Genomic DNA, 20,804 nt, shown 5'->3' on the forward strand with positions numbered 1-20,804 from the left:
TTCTTCAGGCTCATGCACACTAACGTATTTTTGGACCCATTAACTTCAATTGGGCTACAAAAGATGCGGACAGCTCACCTATGTGCTGTTCGCATCCGTATGTCTATTCCGTGGCACCCGCAAAACTAGAGAGCATGTCCTATTATTGTTCACATTACGGACAAGGACAGGATTGTTCTATTATGGGCCGGTTGTTCAGTTCCACAAAATGTGCCACACACACGTCTGTTATCTGTGATTTGCTGCGTGCATGAGCCCTTCAGAGGACACTATGGATAGCTAGGTAAGGCTGAATTCACATACACCAGATTTCTTGCAAAAGTTTCTGTGACTCTCCTATTCATCCATGTGCTTGTCACAAAAACACCCCCATTCAGATAAATATAAGTGATTTTCAGATACAGAAATTACTCCAACAAATCTGCTGCATGAGAATTCACCCTTAGTGAGGCCATGCATTTGTTTTGGAGGCAAAATATTTGACTCTTTTATAGGGGCACAGTGCTCCTGAAAATTCTAAGAAAAAAACAATACAACAGCACTCTGCAAACACAAATAAAGTAAAACAATGCCATAGTTATAGAAAATAATCTGGTGTTATTTTGTAAGATTTTTGGCAAATGCATTTCGTACAAAAGTATTTGGGCCCATCTGCCAAACCTCAAGGCGATCTCTATAAGATGGGAACCTAACACTAAAAACTCTACCTGTTATGTGCCATAACGGCCACCATAAAATTCAGGGAGTGCAGGTTCCATATGCATGCTGGCTCCACTCTGCCTTTTAGCATTTTTGGTGCCATAATGGCCTCCATTAAATCCAGGGAATGCAGGTACCAACATGCATGCTGAACCCACTCCACACTTCTCTTGCTGCCAGACAGCTTTCAATGAATGCAATGAGAGCAGGCTACAGCTTTATAATTGCACTGATTAAAATCAGCCTGAATTTTATGGTGTCTATTACAGCTCATAGCAGGTAGGATTTAGTGTTAGGTTCCAGTCTTATAAAGATCGCCTTGACGCCGGCAGATGGGCCCAAATAATTTTGTACAAAATTTATTTGCCAAGAATCTCAAATTTACAAAATAAGCATAACATTAGCACCAGAATATTTTCGACAACTATGGCATTATTGTACGTTATTTGTGTTTGCAGAGTGCTGTTGCATTGTTTGCAGAGTGCTGTTGCATTGTTTTGTTTCTAGCCACGGCGGCGTGCACCTGCTGACTGGCCCCCTTTTTTTTTGCAGTTGTCCTGAAAATTCTAGCAATTCCATCACGGCACATTGCACATTTTTCCCCATTTCTTCCATCAAGAAAAGTTACCTTGAGAGCTGTCTGCATCTGTGTCCTCCTCTTCCTCAGTGTATGTAGCTGCCGCTTCCATCTTAGAGCCTGCGCCAGGTGAAGGGAGCGCTTTTTTTTTTGAGGAAGCGCTGCATTGTCTGCTGACTTTTTTGGGTTCTTGGCGTTTCAGAGCTCTTGTTTCAGATCATTAAAGATCACACTTGAAATGGTATTCTTCTCACTTCCAACTGACCTTTACAGACCATCCAAACGCAATTTAGTAACCCACCTTATAGCGACTGCCAAATCTATCATACCTCTCCACTGGAGAGACGCAAACGCCCCCTCAATAAAAGAATGGATTACCAAGGTAAATCAAATTTGTAGTTTCGAAGAAATGACAAGTTGGATCAACAGAAACCACGAGAAATTTCTGAAAACCTGGCACCCTTGGAGGTCATGGAATGATGGGCAGTAATGTGAAATTAGCTGATAACCCCATATCATAACAAACCACTGATGAGCTAGAGTCACGAGAAATTTCTGAAAACCTGGCACCCATGGAGGCTATGGAGTGATAGGAAGTGAAAATAGCTGACCTAACCGACACCTTGACCTATATCTTGAACATAGTTCCATAACTCATATACAGTTCTACTGAACATTGAAATAGCTTAAACCTCACTAATTATCTCCCACCCCCCCTTCACCCCCCCCTCCTCTTCTTCATCTTTCTTCTCCTTCTATCACCTTTCTCCCCCTTTTTATATCTTACCTTTTTATGTATAAATGGCATATGGTCCAGACAACCATGGTCCCCCATTAAGTCTTCACTTAACACCTTTAGGAACTATAATGGGAGACTACGATCATTGATATACAGCAAAATATTACTCATGGATCTACAAAGATAAGCCAAGTAGTTAATATATGTAATGTATAAGACCTGTAATATCAACTCTGTATACTACTAAATATGGCCAAAAGGTCATTTTGTTTGTTTTGAAAAATTCGGAAAATAAAGAATTCATTAAAAAAAATATAAAAAAAAATAAAAGTTACCGATTAGCACAACCTTTCTGTCATCACAAGTCTATGTTCATCCCTTTTCTGTGCATGTTTGGGTATGCTCGTGACATTTACCTGAAGGGTGTACACAATGTATGACGTAGGCATAATGTAAGATAACACGTCTGGAAAACACTGAACCAACACAGATATTAAAAAGTCAATACAGAAGTAAATACAGAAGACAATCGACCCATATTGTGTGCCACCTGTATTTATCACTGCATTTCAATTGGATTTTAATATTCTTGTTTGAAATTGACTTACAATTAATAATTTTATTATTCCATTCTGTCTGATAACGTACAGTACGTGCTCACCTGTCCGGCTAGAATTAATGCAAATATATTTAAAAAGGTATATATCTATGTAATATGTGTAAGTATGGCTTATGGCCACATATCAGCAGTGGTTCAGTCGATGGACTATTTCTGACTTGCATCTACTGTATATTAGTGCATATTTCGGCAATGTAATACGCAATAAAGGAATTTCCAAAAACCTTCACGCACTGAATAGCATATTTATTTGAAGTGTGATTTTGTAAAATTAATTGTTTCAATACAAAAAGTTTTGCACAACAAAATTTCTTAATGTTTCATGGAGAAAAATCAATCTCACTCCTGTCGTTAGTGTCTAGACAGTGACGGTCTGAACTGTCATTGCCTCCTTAGGCCAGGAGTAGGAATCCACCACAAACTGCTCATAGTCTGTGCTGTACATCTGGGAACGGACAAACGCCTCCTTATCCTCGGGCTCCGGGAAGACAGATGCTGTCTTATCCTTGTAGGCATTCTCTACAATCTGAAAATACATAGGATTATAAACTTTCAAAATATCATCCATCATAACCTATCTATGATCTATGAGTCCTGCCATGCTAGATCAAACATCCAGAGAGTAACGTATACTCTCACATCACACGCTGCTCGACTTATCAAAAGGTTTATTTGAAAATGCTCCATTCTTGTGCTGCATATGCGATGAAGTTTATTTCCACATCACGAATAAAATGACTTGCAAAGTCAGAGCAACCTCTATGAATACCTTTACTGGTGTAAGCTGCTATTATTGTCATCTGTTACTGGTGAGTCTTAGGGTGCGGTTGTGATGTGAGCTCGTGGCGGTACATGCTACGGCAGGCTCTAATTAACTAATGAAGACTGCACTGTGCTGGTGGGAAATTAGCGATCATCAGACTCAGGACAGGTCGACGTGGTCAGAATACTGCTACAATTTAGCATCTGTATTCCAGACAAAAGTACAGAGCTGAATCTGGATCACCGTAGTCAGCATACGAGATTGCCAAATATGTGTTTTGTCCAACCGAGGGCTTGTCAAACATTTTCAACTGGGGCCTCACCAGCTTTTCTCCTACACCCAGTATAACATTAAAATAAGTAAAACAGTTAACTATGTTGCTAAGGATCGGTGTAGTCAGAGAAGGACTTGTACAGCAGGAGTGATCAGCATAAGATGGCTGGAAGACGTCTCACCTCTAAGATAACTAAATAGGTATCTTGTGCACTAGGTAAGATCACGGTGTATTAAAGGGGTATTCCAGGTTTTTAATACTTATGACTTATCCTTAGGATCAGCGGTGGTATCCCAGTACCCTCGCTAATCAGCTGTTTGAGGAGACTGCATTGTTCCAGTGACCACTGCAGCGTTACCAAGCACAGGGCCGTCTGTTGGATAGTGTCTGCGTTTGGTATTGCAGCTCAACCCTATTTACTTAAATGGGACTGATCTGCACCTAGACCATGTGACTGATAAATGTCACTGACCTAAGAAAAGGCCGCAGCACTCACAAGGCGCCGATCTGACCGCCGCCGATCTGATCCATAGCATAGGCCATCAATATCAAAATCTCAGACAACCTCGATGACATAGGGGTGGGTTTCACATTGATCTACCATAGAAGTCTAATAAACAAGAAGGGTCCAAGGCACCACCAGATACATTTTTCATTGCTTTATTGTGCAGCACAGAAGCAGATATTTGTGTAACTGAAAATCATCCCCATTCATCTGAATAGAGTGGCTTTAGCGGCGAGCACATGGATTTCTGCAAGCTCCATTCAGATAAATGGGACAGTGGCAGAAATGTTTGCAGCAAATCTGTCACACTTGAATATATCTTAATTTTACAGATGAAGTAATTATGCCATCCCTCTATTATTCCAATTATAATTTTATGTATGAATTGGCAGGAGGCTGCAACAAAAGTCCAGCCGGGTGTCACCAGTTGAGGAGGCGGTGTGGGGGGGGGGAGGTGTCTCTGCATAGTCTGTCACTGGCAGCACTGATTGGATAATGTCAAACTGTGCAGGGACACCCAGAATTATTTATTGCTGATTGCTAGCAATTCATGCATACCCTTCTAGTAGGAATTAAAGAGGCACAGCATAATAAAGTCATGAGAATAGATGCTCCAGAATTGTTATTACATGGGTAACGCAAGTAGTTACTAAAACAGATATGTCAGGGGAGGTGACAGGTTCTCTTTAAGCACAATACCCTGCACCATTACCTGTACTGTGACATACCTTTACAGCTATCTTTACAGAGACTTCTTGTATGGTCTGTAGAGGTGGGTAGAGACGTCCTTCTTCCAAATGTTTATCAGAAACCTGCTCAGCTATGATCTTTGTAAGAAAAGATAAAAAAAAGTCAGTATCCATCAACTTTTCAATTATAGCCCCTTATATGTCCCCCTACAGTATCTTATACTATCACTTACTTTAGATATTTGACTGTACAATACAAAGTGGGTGCTGAGCTCCAAGTATTGCACCTAGAAGACTGACATGGTCCAACTGCCAGGTACCATTTGACAGTTAAGATTCTGGGCTAATATCAAGCTCTAAGCCCTAAAATCCTAGCCGCAGCAAGTGTGTAAAGAGGGTGTCCAGTATTTTGATACTGGTGAACTATCTTCAGATTGGCCGGGGCCAGTGCCCTGCACAGTGGCTATTTTGCAGTAGCTACAGCGCCAGAACTACACAGTTCCAGCCATGGTGTAGTTACCAGCTCTGTGGTACATTGTGGTAACAGGCGCCATCCACTACACAATGGTGTAGTTTTAGCACTTACTTCCTGCACCAGAGCTACTCTGGAATGGCTGATCTGTGGGGATGCAGGGTGTCTGACCCTCAACTATCTGATATTGATGACCTGTGTGTGTGTGTGTGTGTATAGCATCACTTTAGGATCAGTAGGAAGATCAAGATCAACCTTATATCATCATCAAGGAAAAGGTGGATTTCACAGATTTCTATAGCAGACCTATATTATATATAGTCTTTTCTACCAGTCCAGTCCCTGTCGTACCCCCAGCAGAAAACATGTTTTTCTCCTGACCCTGATTTTCACCATTTAAAAAAATCCCTCTGGTTTGTTTCCATCATGTATGTAGCACTTCCTGTTGCTGTATCCAACCAAACCCATGATGCACTTCTCCTTTCTTTAGCACTGCCCCAACAACGCCCAGCTAGTTTATAGCTCCTCCCACCCAGCTATTTACATAGACACTCCCCAGTCAATGCCACTTCTTTCACACACCCATGGACATAACATCACAGGAAATAAGAAAGAGCTGTATCTATATCGTCATGTGACCAGAGCCCAGAACAGAAGATAGAAGCTATAAAGATTACAGCTACCTTTATAAATGATTATTTTAAAGGATGTTGATGCAACCTGGAAGAACCCTTTAAGGACTTGTGCCCAAATTATTACATTTGAAGGTTAACTTGCCGAATAAATACCCCACTTTCATATGATCTGGGGTCAATGGCACACTACATGAAAAGCTCTACTCAGCATTATTCTCAAGTATCAACGTGAAGATTTCTTTTATTCCCTCCTCAATAAGGATCATTATGTGTAAATGAACATTTTATCATGCAGCCAGGGGGACTGTAGGCCCAATCATGCTTTGCCACCTCTTCAGCTCCCTGTCATTAAAGTAACAGTCCATTTATTGTCAGCAAGAAAGGCTGCCATTCAGGTGTTCATTTTCCAAAGCCAACTCAAAGAGCGTAACTTTGATTTGCATTGATAAATGTAAGGTATTTCAAGCCGTAATACCTACTAATTGCAGACAATTTCACCGTGATGACAAGCAGTGGTCCCTGTTTTTATGAGCTTTACCAAGCAGAACAAAAAATGCCAAGGCTTTTGCAAACTAATGAAATAGTTTTTGGCAAAGCTATCTGGATGCCCAACTAGCTTCATAGATAATCCCATTAAAAATGTATTCTGGAGAAAACTATGCTGTAGGGAGGCCAAGATGTGCACGTGCTACCTATCATTAGCTGGAAGCACAAAGCACTAAGAAAACGAACATGCGTGAATCGGTGGACTTCAAAGGCACCATAAAATCTTGAATGGACTCCTAGATGTGCAGACAGAGTTTTCTCGTTATTAAAAATGGAAGAAACACTGAGGTCTGAGCACTTGTTTAATGATACAGTACTTATGGCTCCTCTCATTGATGTCTGCTGGCAGCTTCCATGATTGCTTGATCCACTTGATTATATTAGCCTCCCCAGAGTCTGGTCCAGACAGCATTCCCAACTTTTCTCGACAGCCTTATCCAGCTCATCTCATGCTCAGTGACATGCACTCCACTACCAATAGTAAAAGGAAATCACTGGCACATCCTTCTATAGTCTACTCTGTCATGCTGCCATTATGTATAGTCACATGGAAGCCAAATGCTCCTAAATATTGACCTTCCAATTGACCAAACATTTAACCATTCCAACAGTCCTAATTAAAATCCAAATTCTGCTGGAAGCAGTAGACCATACTATAAACCAAGCGTGCATGTCAACGTGATATTCCTGTCTTGGTAGTGAGCGTCGGTACACACTGTGTCCAATAATCAGTGTATTTTTTCACTCTGAATAGGGGGTATGATTAAGTCCTTCCAGACACGACTATTGTTCATCTTCTGACCAAGCCTAATATTGCAAATCTGACGTGTCACTTTATGCGGTAATAACTTTGGACTGGTTTTACTTATCCAAACAATGCTGCGATTCTTTTTTTGTGGGCACATCGTACTTAGGTTAGTGGTATTCGATATGTTTTACCTTTATTTATTTATTTTTTATTCAAAATCTGGAAAATTTCCTAAATTTTAATATCTCTGGCTTTTAAGACAGCGATAACCTCATAAAATAGTTATTATTTTTTTCATGCACTTATATAGCGCTACAATATTTCGCAGTGCTTTACAGAAATTAGCATCCAACTGTACCCAATGGGACTCACAATCTAAGTCCCCTATCAGTTGTCTTGGAGTGTGGGAGAAGCCGGGATTACCCGGAGAAAACCCACACAAACATGGGGAGAATTTATAAGCTCGATGCAGATGTTGTCCAAGATCAGATTTGAACCCAGGACCCCAGTGAGTGCTACAAGGCCACCAGTGCGAACCACTGAGGCCACCCGTGCTGGACCATTTATTTAAATAATCACCATATGTCTGCTTAGTTATTATGTAACAAAAATCACTAGCTATACCATATGTCTGCTTATGCTTGGCATCATTTTGTATAAAGTCGTTGTTTTTTTTAGATGTTAGAAGGCTTAGAATTTTTGTAGCAAATTTTGTTTTGAAAATTTTCTTGAAAGACTGTTTTAAAGGACCAATTCAGTGTATGAAGTCACTTTGTCTAGGCTTACATAATAGAAACTACCATAAATGACCCTATTTTAAAAACTGCTCTCCTGAAATTATTCAAAACTTATTTTACAAACATTGTTAACCCTTTAGGTGTTCCACAGGAATTAAAGGGAAAACAGTCAAGGGTTAACAGCAAAACAAACGCTCAATATCCAATTACCCTGATTCTGAAGTTTACATAAACACCACACATGTGGTTGTAAACTGCTGTGTGGGCATACCACAGGGCTCAGAAGGGAAGGAGTGCCATATGGCTTTTGGAGGGCTGATTTTGCTGGAATGGTTTGCAAGTATGTTCATATTTTGAAGAAGACCTTGTAGGTACTCCTACAGTGTAAACCCCAAAAAGTGTCCCCATTTTGTAAACTACACCCCGTCAGAGGAATTTTATTGTGGGGGTATAGTGAGTGTTCAAAGAATTTTGAAACACTCGGGAGATTTATCAAACTGGTGTAAAGTAATACTGGCTTAGTTTTCCATAGCAACCAATCAGATGGAGCTGTGAAAAATGAAAGGTGGAATCTGATTGGTTGCTATGGGCAACTAGGCCAGTTCTACTTTATGCCTGTTTGATAAATCTCCCCCACTGTCTGTGAAAAATGAAAAAAATTTTGTTTGTTCATTGAGCCCCAGATTTTTCATTTCCACAAGGAATAACAGGAAAAAAGCACCTCACAATTTGTTACTTATTTTCTCCTGAACACACGGCAACAACACTTTATGTGGGTCATAAATTGCTGTTACAGGCACACTGCAGGGCTCAGAAGAGAAAGAGCGCCATGTGGCAATAGAGGGTAGATTTTTCTGGAATGGGTTTTGATGCTATATCGCATTTGAAGAGACCCTGAGCTGTCCCTACAGTGAAATAGCCCCAATTTGGAAACTATACCCCTCAAGAAATCTATACAGGGGTGTACTAAGCATTTTCACTTCTCAAAGACATTTCATAGATTTAAGAAACACTGGCTGTGAAAATGATACATTCCATTTATTTTTACAATAAAATATCACTTTAGCCCAGATTTGGTCATTTTTGACAAGAGGTAACAGGATAAAAAGGACCCTAAAATGTGTTACCCATTTTATCCTGAATACGGAAACAACCCCATATGTGGTCATAAACTGCTGTTTGAGGCACACAGCAGAGCTGCAGAAGAGAAAAGAGGCACATGTTTGGCTATTCCTAACAGCAGCTAGCCGACAACTGCAGAGGCTCTAAGGTTAATCAGAAATAAAACTTAAGAAGGTGTTGACCCCACGGGTGCAAAATTTGATTCACAGCGCATGGTGAAAAGTCTAAATTAAAATTTTTACACAGATCCTTCATGTGGCCCTAATCTTCTGCATGGACATACCACAGGGCTCAGGACTAAAAGAACACCAGGCACATCTGAGGCCCGATGTGGTGACTTACGCATCTTGTTCTGACAACTGTAGAGGCTCTGGGGTGAAATAATAAATGGATCCCCTGGGAAGTGACCCCATTTTGGAAACTAAAAGTTATTTATTAACAGGTGCAGTGAGCAGTTTGACCCCACAGGTGTTTCACAAATGGTGTTGCACAGGCAGTGGTGTACATAGAGAAGTAAGGGCCCCATAGCAAGGTTCATACCAGGCCCCCACACAGGACAGAAGGGTTTCTGCCTAAACCCTTTTCAATGACCCTTGGGCCCTTTTTTCCACTGCTTCATTTACTAAAAGTTGTTCCTTTAGAGGGTAGAGTCCTGACCAGGTTTTCACCTCCAGTAGGAGATAATCCCTCTTACTCTGGGCCCCATAGCAGTTGCATGGTCTGCCGCTATAGTAGTTATGCCACTTGCAGATGGTGCAAAGTGGAAATTGCAATTTTTACACAGACAGAACATACCATTCCATTGCCCAATATATTGTGCCCATTGTGTACCAGTGTGAAAAGTCAGCCCTCTTATTATTTTGTTGTGTTTCCTGGTTTTAAAAACACCTTACATGTGACCCTAATCTTTTGACTGAACGTATGAAAGAGCACCATGCATATTTGAGCTCCTGAAAAGTTAATCCATTTTAGAAACTCCACCTATCAAGGTTAATTTATGCACAGTAGACCATGAAAAGTGAAAATTGCAATTTGTCCACAGATATGGCATTTCAGTGCCCAATATGTTGTGCCCAGTTGGTGTCATCTGAAACCCACACTACACTACATTTGGGTATGGAAATGCCATAAATGGAGAAGTAGACTGCCGTATTGGTACACGGCAAGGCTCAGAAGGGAAGGGGCACCATTTTGGCTTTTGGAGCAGAGATTTTGCTGGTATGATTTATGGGCAACACATCACATTTGCAGAGCCTCTAATGTACCTGTAAAGTAGAAACGACTAATAAGTGAACATATTTTGGAAATTACACCCATCAAGTTATTTATCAAGGGGTGGAGTGATCATTTTCACACCACAGTGTTTTGCAGGAATTAATAAGCAGAGGAACCAGCAAAGTGAAAATTGCAAATTTTCCATCTATATGGCATTTCAGTGTCATCTGAGACACACCACCCCCTTTAAATTGTTAGGCAGATTCTACTGGGTACTGAAATGCCATTAATGTAAAAGTAAACTGTTGTTTGGGGATGCTCCAGGGTTTAGACGGGAAAGACCAGCTTTTGGCTTTTGCAGCGCAGATTTTGATAGATTGGCTTACAGGCCCTATGCTGCTTTTGAAAATCCACTTGGATACCACTACAGATATTTTCTGACAATCATACTTTTTTTTCTTTTTCTCTTGATGGAGGTGTGAGGGCTTATTATTATTTGGTTGTATTTTGGGGTACATACAACTTTTTATTTTGCTTTTTGGGATGCATTATAAAGAAAAAGCAGTAATTCTGCCATTACTTTTTGAGTTTTGTTATTGCGGCGTGTACCGTGCAGGAAAAATAACGTTATCTTTATTCTGCTGGTCAGTACAAATTGCACCAAATGTCACACAATGAGGGACATTTAGCAATACTGCCGATCCCATACGCATGCCTCTTAGAAGTTAGTCCCCTCTCTGGCAGCCCATGCGCTAGAAACTGAAGTGTACGCCAGCTACAGGTGTAAGTTATAGTAAATCTTGCAGGCCACTTGAAGCCCAGCGCTACCTCAAGCACTGAGCCCCACCCCTTTTTCTCATCACCCCACCCCCTTTTCTCCTCAATTTAGAAAAAGTTGCAAATTATGGTGAAAATATGGCATGTGCCATAATCTGCAACTTTTTTATGTCAAAATCTTTAGTAAATGACCCTCAGTGTTTGATAAGTTTGGTGCTTGGTGGTCTAACAGTTCTATCTTGAGATTTTTCTCCACTGTGTTCACCATCCATGACTTTTTAAAAAGTTAAAGTTGCTTAATCTGGCTTAAATCAGTTTAACAGTCTAATTATGCCCACATTCCAAAACTGGAGTGAGTGGTGTAAAAGCTTACAAAGTTTAAAGGGGTTTTCTGAGATTTTTATACTGATAACCTATCCTCTGATACTGATGACTAGGGATGAGCGAATCGACTTCGGATGAAACATCCGAAGTCGATTCGCATAAAACTTAGTTCTTATACTATACGGCGCAGGAACTCCGTACGGTATTAGAATTTTTTGGCTCAGATGAGCCAAAGTTATTGCTTCGCACAATAACTTCATAAATTAATTTGTACTGTAAAGGACCATTTCCCGAACTCGGGTTTGGTTCCAAGTCGTTCCTTGGAACTGAACCCGAGTTTGGCAAACTTTTTTTTACAGTACATATTAATTTATGAAGTTATTGTGTGAAGTCTCGCGAGACTTCAAGAAGCAGTAACTTCGGCTCATCGGAATCAATACATTCTAATACTGTACGGAGCTCCTGCTCCGTACAATATTAGAACAAAGTTTTATGCGAATTGATCCGAAGTCAATTCACTCATCCCTACTGATGACCTATCCACAAAAAATCTTGGAAAACCCTTTTTAGGCCTAAAAAGTTACAAAGACCTATTTTGGAACTATTTGAAGGTAGAATTCTGGAGTGCCTAGTGTGATAAAACACCCACTGACAAAATATTACATTGGAAAAAAAACAAAAAAAAAAACAAATCTATAATCCTAGACCCTTTTCATTTGTCCAATGAAATATAGCCAAGCCTCAGATTTACTTTATTTTATTGATTATTTTTGCAGTGGGACTTCAGCAAGAGATTACATTATTCTGTAACTCTGTATTATCTACTAGCATTTTATCCACATAAGAGGTTAGATGTTGCATGGTTTACTAAAGCCATGTATGCCATTTTATCCAGAATGAGCACTAAGTACTCTTGCTTGAGACTTTATATCTACTGCTGGAACAGGAATGCTGAAATGGAAAATACAACATAAGACGTCTCTGCAGGGGAACTATGTAACCTACTTGCTAGTAAAATAAAATAAAAAAAACTTAATAGAATGAAATAAAGTTTAATTTTATGACTTGAAATGCAGCTTAAAATAATTCTGTGTGCTGCCAGTGACCTTATATGTCACGGCCTGGATGTTACTTACCTCAGCAGTGGTCAGGAAGATGTTGTCACTAATGTGCCTCACACCACAAGCCACAACTCCAAGAGCAACACCTGGGAACACATAAGAGTTGTTGCCTTGACCAGGGTACAATGTTCGTCCATCGGAGAGAGTGACAGGATCAAAGGGACTTCCACTTGCAAAAATACCACGGCCCTGTAGTTAAGACAGATTTATGAAATGTTGAGATCTATATAAAATAGTGTGTACTTCTATGTCAAGTGCCAGCAGGATCATGAAGTACTGCCCTAAATGTTTGCCTTCACTGCAATCACCTTTACCTTTGATAAGGATCATCAATAAGATAGCACAGCTACAATCACTTGACTAGTGTTGTGTTAAGTTCTCTGTGCAGCTCTGTTGCACCCCCTGCATTACTTTATTACATACTCTAGCAATATGCTAGAACAGGGCTGGCCAACCTGCAGCTCTCCAGCTGTAGTAAAACTAAAAGTCCCACCATGCCCTGCTGTAGGCTGTCTGGGCATGCTGGGAGTTGTAGTTTTGCAACAGCTGGAGAGCCACAGGTTGGCCAGCCCTGTGCTAGAACATTGCAAGATGGACATACGCCTTTCAATAAACCAATAAAAAAATGTAGAGTTTCATATGACAGACATGTCACCGATGTAAATTCACTGTAGTAATCCATTTATCTAGTGGGAACCTAGTCAGACAGCTGCCACTGAAATGTAAAGAGGTTCTCTGAACCTGTATCTAAAAAGTTTCTTTCAGCTAAAATGTGGAGAGAAGACACTTTGAGCAGTACCCTTCTGTCTTTCCACCGACTCCGTGACCCTGGCTGGGATCGTATGAGCACCCAACTGGCTGTGGGCTTTTCCTCTGATACTGTGACTGGATGTGCTCCTTTTGACCCCTGTTCGGCTACATTTACATTGTGCAGCTGAACAGGAAGAAAGAGGCGCACATCCAGTTGTGACATCAGAGGAAGAGCTTGCAGCCAGATGGGTGGTCATGTGGTCCCAGGAACAGAAGGGTAAGTACTGCACAGTAAGTGTCCTCTGTCCACAGGTGAACTGAAATAAAGTTTTAGGTACAGGCTCGCAGATCCTCTTTAAAGGGAATGATTAGTAACAATGTCCGAGTAAATAGATGGAGGTCTGTAACGTCCAGGTGGATGGCGACAATAACACTGAGGTGGGCGGTGCAATTTCTTTACTAAAGATAACAGTATGATTCAATAAATAACACGACAGATGCAACCAGCATGTAACTAAGATGTCTTTTAAACTTCTGTTTGTGAACAGTCTCTAGAGTCACTATTCACTTTTCAGGGGCAACAGTGGCAATGCAAATGAGTAAATATTCCCTTTAGGATACAGTTCAACAGTTCCTACACCGGGTGACCTTTACACTTGATAACTTAGACTCACTCTGCCTTATAAGACAGTGCTTGTGTTGAAGTCATGCTCCACTTTCACAATCCACTTCCCTGGTTCTGGGGCTGCCATACTTCTTATGCTCTGCTCTGTGTCTTCATCTTGCAGCCTGTTACACAGTTCCTTCTGTCTGAATTCAGCAGCTCATACTTGGGGGCTAGCTTTTCCCACTTAGGTCTACAGACACCTCTGTTTCTGCCATCTCTCAGTCCACTACATCCTCTCTGTCTGCTTTAGTTCGGGAATTCTGGTGGGCACTCCTCATACTTCCCTAACTGTCTCCTGAACTTTGGTTCCACCCCCCTCTTTCTGATAAAAACCACCTAGACATTGCCAGGCAGTGCCTGCAAAGGTAGTGTATCTTCTCTAGGTGTTACAGGTCCTCCACCCTCAATTTGCATCAGCAGAGAATTGCTAGAAGGACCTGGCATGTCCATGAATTACCCAGACAGAGCATAGATTTTAATAGACATTGTGTAATGCTTAATTTATAATACACTGCTCAAAAAAATAAAGGGAACACAAAAATAACACATCCTAGATCTGAATTAATTAAATATTCTTCTGAAATACTTTGTTCTTTACATAGTTGAATGTGCTGACAACAAAATCACACAAAAATTAAAAAATGGAAATCTAATTTTTCAACCCATGGAGGTCTGGATTTGGAGTCACACTCAAAATGAAAGTGGAAAAACACACTACAGGCTGATCCAACATTGATGTAATGTCCTTAAAACAAGTCAAAATGAGGCTCAGTAGTGTGTGTGGCCTCCACGTGCCTGTATGACCTCCCTACAACGCCTGTGCATGCTCCTGATGAGGTGGCGGACGGTCTCCTGAGGGATCTCCTCCCAGACCTGGACTAAAGCATCTGCCAACTCCTGGACAGTCTGTGGTGCAACGTGACGTTGGTGGATAGAGCGAGACATGATGTCCCAGATGTGCTCAATTGGATTCAGGTCTGGGGAACGGGCGGCCCAGTCCATAGCATCAATGCCTTTGTCTTGCAGGAACTGCTGACACACTCCAGCCACATGAGGTCTAGCATTGTCTTGCATTAGGAGGAACCAAGGGCCAACCGCACCAGCATATGGTCTCACAAGGGGTCTGAGGATCTCATCTCGGTACCTAATGGCAGTCAGGCTACCTCTGGCGAGCACATGGAGGGCTGTGCGGCCCTCCAAAGAAATGCCACCCCACACCATTACTGACCCAATGCCAAACCGGTCATGCTGGAGGATGTTGCAGGCAGCAGAACGTTCTCCACGGCGTCTCCAGACTCTGTCACGTCTGTCACATGTGCTCAGTGTGAACCTGCTTTCATCTGTGAAGAGCACAGGGCGCCAGTGGCGAATTTGCCAATCTTGGTGTTCTCTGGCAAATGCCAAACGTCCTGCACGGTGTTGGGCTGTAAGCACAACCCCCACCTGTGGACGTCGGGCCCTCATAGAGTCTGTTTCTGACCGTTTGAGCAGACACATGCACATTTGTGGCCTGCTGGAGGTTATTTTGCAGGGCTCTGGCAGTGCTCCTCCTGTTCCTCCTTGCACAAAGGCGGAGGTAGCGGTCCTGCTGCTGGGTTGTTGCCCTCCTACGGCCTCCTCCACGTCTCCTGATGTACTGGCCTGTCTCCTGGTAGCGCCTCCATGCTCTGGACACTACGCTGACAGACACAGCAAACCTTCTTGCCACAGCTCGCATTGATTGGCCATCCTGGATAAGCTGCACTACCTGAGCCACTTGTGTGGGTTGTAGACTCCGTCTCATGCTACCACTAGAGTGAAAGCACAGCCAGCATTCAAAAGTGACCAAAACATCAGCCAGGAAGCATAGGAACTGAGAAGTGGTCTGTGATCACCACCTGCAGAACCACTCCTTTATTGGGGGTGTCTTGCTAATTGCCTATAATTTCCACCTTTTGTCTATCCCATTTGCACAACAGCATGTGAAATTGATTGTCACTCAGTGTTGCTTCCTAAGTGGACAGTTTGATTTCACAGAAGTGTGATTGATATGGAGTTACATTGTGCTGTTTAAGTGTTCCCTTTTTTTTTTTGAGCAGTGTATATTGGTGCTGCAGAGGGTTAAGCACTAGCTGTAAAATTGCAGGTGGGTCCTAGCTTGCACAAGATCGACTTCTTTATTCCACATTTACACAACCACCCACATTTTGGAAATCAAACACATTGCTTACTGTGCAATGGAAAACAGAGGGTTTGGGAAACCAACTCTACACATCAGATGCATTTACTGATTCCTGAAAAAAGCAGGCTATTAAAATTAAAGGAAACATCACGTTCCCTTCCATCAGTTCACTAAAATATAATACACAGCGTTACGCTTTACCTCAGTCAGCCTGTAGCACTCTTCTGCAGTACACTCCGCTTTACTTGTTGGATTGCTGAGCGCAAATATTATGGGTCGCTTATTGAAAGCTGCCATATCTTGTATAATCTGCTCAGTGAACGCTCCGCCTATAGCTGCCACACCTGCAGAAAAGATCTTTTTAATAGAAAACAGACAAGCTAAAAACCAAAAACTAATCTATGACTTGGATTTTTACCTATGAGAGCAGTAGGTTTGATTTCTTTAACCGCATCCTCCAAATTCTTCATTTCTGCATGTGCTTGGGCAAAGCGTTCCTTTTCATGTGTCAGCGAAGATCTGCCCTGTAGGAGTGAATTAACACCAATATTTGTGTGAGACTGAGAAACTGATGTCCACGTTTAAAAAGTGAATTGTGCCATAAATGTTCCAGTAGATGGTGCTACGGCCTGCAAACAAATTGTGGCTTTTGACCTATACATCATGTCTATAGTTACATAGTTTCTGCTAAATTCTTCGTGTTATTTTATCATTTGGGAATTTCACCAGAGGTCATTACTGGTCAGAGGGACATAAATCACATATATTCAGATCTCATCATATGTTTCTATGACTGATTATGTGGCAAATATGGAGGAATGCCTTGTTATTTTAAGAGACATAGGCAGGAGAGCATTTAGAAAATACACAACGCACACAGCCATCGGCCAGAAACTATCCAAAAGTGATATGATGCCATCCAGTGCTACCTTAATGAGGATTTCCATCCAAAACATACAATTATCCATAATTGGAAAATATTGAAATATTAAAATTATAGAAATACTGGCATTTTACTATTTTGTTGTTTTTTTGCAGTGGCTATTTTTTGCAAAATGATAGTTCTTAAATGCTGAAACTGGTCAGTAGTCAACCTTCTGCTTAAAGAGATTAGTCCTCCGGCCACAAGTCATTGCTCACTGGAATATTAAGACAAGAAGAGCCTTCACGTACTAATGTTTGCAGCCCTATCAGACTCTAACACAAGCTCCTTATTGTATTCTAATAGAGTTCAGCTTTTGTATACCTAATGCCAAGTATAACGCTGAATAGATCATAAAGTCATCACAGTTGGCATAGCAGAATTCTAAATATCGCTGGCCAATGGAAAACTGAAGGATTCTCCACATGAGTAAAAGGTGGGTGGCAGCAATAGAATACTGGCAATATCCAGCACTTATTGCCTTGAGGAACCAATTATGAAGTTTCCAACATTTAACTGTTATGATATAGTGATCTAAGCACTAAATATTGAAAAAGGAAAATAGACTACTCCTGGGGGAGGGGAATATCATACGGTGTCTCATAAAATATATGAGAATCTGAATTACAACAACCCTAATGAGCACAAAACTGGAAATTTATGTAGGTCCAGGAAATTGTGCAATGGCACCTAAAAGCCAAGCACCATGGGACTGTCAAAGCATAATAGGATCACACTTCAATGTGACATTTAGAAGGGAGCCCTATACTCCAGAATTCTGGTTTCAAAAAAAGTCACATAATAGGGCAGGGATAGTCAACCTCCGGCACTCCAGCTGTTGTAAAACTACAACTCCCAGTATGCAAACTTGCTCTACTTTTCTCCGAACTCCCACAGAAGTGAATAAAGCATGCTTGGAATTGTGGTTTCACAACAGCTGGAGTGCCAAACGCTGCTGACCCTGTAGAAGGGCGTGATACATTTTTGGGGGGTTTATTTGCAAACAAATTGCGAGATTTTGCATTTTTACACCACTCACTTCAATTTTGAGAAGTGGGTGGAAAAGTGGGCATGGTTAGCCTGCCAAGCTGATTCATACCAGCTTCATCAACTGTGAAAAATATGTTGCAATCTTAGGCCGACTTCATGTCCCCATTTAGGTTTTCATTCTTCTGATCAGTTAAAAGAAGAAAAAAAAAAAAAGGGTCCTGTAAAAAACGGATCCTGTTGCATCAGTTGTCATCCCTTTGAGCTATTTCCATCTACGGAAATGGCTCAAACAGATGACAACTGATACAACAGGATCACTTCCGATTGGCTGCAGGGCGGGCGGGAGGTTTAACTTACTGCAGCTCTGCTCTCCTCCTCCTTTCTTTTTCCGGAGCCGTGGAGAGAGGAGCAGCGTCCAGGTCCGGAGCCCAGCACTCCCACTGAGCCACCCATAGTGCCATCTGGCACTAAAAAGGTACAATAGGGACAGGTCAGGGAGAGCTTAGATAGGTAGGGATAGTCAGGGAAAGTTTTTGCATCACCCTGATCGGGTGTCTGGGGTCTACAGCACACTCAGCTGTGTGATCTTAGACCCCCCAGGGGTGCTGCAGCTTGCCCCCCCCCAACCCCCTCCACACTTTTTGGGGCGCAAGCACTTTCTTTTTTGTGTGTGTGCGTGCGCTGACTGTGGCCAGCACTCTTAGCGTATCGCCCACCCCACCGCTGATCAGCTTCGGACAGCTGATCAGCGAGTTTGAATCTTTTTTCCCATTTTTTGGGCTTTTTTTTTTTTTTCTGTTAGGTTTAGGGATAAGTACGCGAACACCAAGTTTTCCACACACGCACACACACACACTCCCCTATGGCCTGCCAGACGTTCTCGGCCGAGGAGGCAAACGCCCTGCTTGCCTCCGACTCCGAGAGCCCCATTGAGGACGAGGATGACCCCACTTTCCTCTTGTCATCCGCGTCCTCATCATCTAGTGATGATGATGAGCCCCCAAGACGGCGGAGACGCCGCCAGGCGGAGCAAGGGAACCACCATGCAGGGACCCTGTGGCCCACAATAGTACGAGCAGCTCTGGGGCTCGTACTAGTTTTCTGGCCCACCAGACAAGTACACCTGAGCCCCCTACAGGTGAACTTGCATGGTGTACCCCAGAGGATTTTGATCTTGTGATTCCTGATTTTGTTGGCCAACCAGGAATCCAGATTCCCACAGTGGGCTTCACTGAATATGACTATTTTAGTCTTTTTTTCAGTGACCACTTTGTGAATCTGATGGTGGAGCAAACGAACTTGTACGCCCAACAGTTCATTGCTCAACACCCGGGCTCCTTTTTGGCTAGGGCCGATGGCTGGACTCCGGTCAGTGCAGCTGAGATGAGGACGTTTTGGGGCCTCGTGCTGCACATGGGTGAAAGGGATTTTCATAAATCTTTTGATACATCACAGATAAGACATATATTATACAAGCCTCATCTCTTGTACATAAAGCACAATTAGCACATAACACACCCTCTGCCAGTGCTGGACACAATAGCAGCATCCCTGAACAAAGGAGCTATTTAACATCTCACCTCACATACAATGAAACGAACTAAGATAGCCTATTCAACTTGTTAGCATATAGAGGGAAACCTGTTCAATGTAAAATAGCTCTTTTGCAAGTATTGTATACAGCAGATACCAGCATTGTTTAACAAAGTTTCAACTGTAATTTGGTAACACATGTTCCCAGAGCCTCTTTAGAAATACCAGGATTGTTCCAATTGGATCTTGAGAAACAATATGCGCCCACCCCCAAAAAGCCCTATAAGTATGTGCTGAAAAATAAAGATGTCAGATATTTAACAACCTAAGTTAGGTCTGGGCTGTCTTATCTCTCTGATCAGAAGCAAATGGGATATTCGTTGCACAGGGAAATATTCATGGGTTGGAGGTCTGATGCCTCATCTTATACCAGCATAAACCTGCCTGAAGAAAACCGCTAACAATGGGCCTAGTCAAAAAACCCAGTGTCAGGCTGTACTGGAGTGGGGACGTCCTCTACCAGACCCCACTTTACAGTACGGCCATGACACGGCCCGTTTTGAGGCCATTCGGAAATGCCTGCTGTGGCGAAAACAACCTCGCCACTGGGTGCTGGAGAAGCTTGGTTGCCAGCCTCTTGCCCCAGGATTATGGGCCCCCTCATCAGCCCATGCTAAACTTAAACCCCATGTCAATTTGACTGTGCTTGTGGCATCTGAGCGCTGTTTGAATATATTGAGCGCTCAGATCCAAGCCATCTGGGGATATGTTAAATGTCTATATTTACTGTAATGGTTGGGACATTGTATATTTGAATAGTGATGTCTGTCCTATTATCCCCACGTGTGTATTGGCGATTTCCCTTTGTCCTGAGAGATAATTGAATTACTCCTTGGTTGTCTCTAGGACAGAAGACATTGTTTAAAACTATGTATTCTCCTGCCTGTGATAATTACATCAACCCATTGTTGGTAATGGGTAAGGTAATTGTATCACAGGCAGAGGGGAGGATTTTGTATGGGAGTGTTTAAACTGTAAAGCTGTAAAGGATTGGCTGCTGGGTCATGTCCTCAGTTCCCAACCAGGTCCATTGGGGTGGTAACCTTTTTGGAAAATGTGTATAAGTCAATGCTTGTATGTTCAATAAAGAGTTCCTGTTTTACCCTTTATCATGTTGAGGCTGGTGTTTGGGTAACTGATCGACACTGGGGATTGCTAT

General features: G+C 42.1%; 1 protein-coding gene across 1 annotated transcript in view; it reads right to left on the reverse strand.

The window, feature by feature from the left end:
- Nucleotides 1–2,869: 2,869 nt before the first annotated feature.
- The window catches only part of ME1 (malic enzyme 1), a 426,557-nt gene continuing 408,622 nt past the window's right edge, over nt 2,870–20,804 (reverse strand). The window contains exons 10-14 of the mRNA XM_040428702.1: nt 16,559–16,664; nt 16,342–16,484; nt 12,578–12,751; nt 4,905–5,003; nt 2,870–3,160 (exon numbers count right to left, since the gene is read on the reverse strand). Coding sequence (XP_040284636.1) covers nt 2,993–3,160; nt 4,905–5,003; nt 12,578–12,751; nt 16,342–16,484; nt 16,559–16,664 — 690 coding nt within the window. The 3' untranslated portion in view covers nt 2,870–2,992. The remainder of the gene's footprint in view (nt 3,161–4,904; nt 5,004–12,577; nt 12,752–16,341; nt 16,485–16,558; nt 16,665–20,804) is intronic.

The sequence above is a fragment of the Bufo bufo genome, chromosome 4 (assembly GCF_905171765.1).
Source record: "Bufo bufo chromosome 4, aBufBuf1.1, whole genome shotgun sequence".
Taxonomy (NCBI): Eukaryota; Metazoa; Chordata; class Amphibia; order Anura; family Bufonidae; genus Bufo; species Bufo bufo.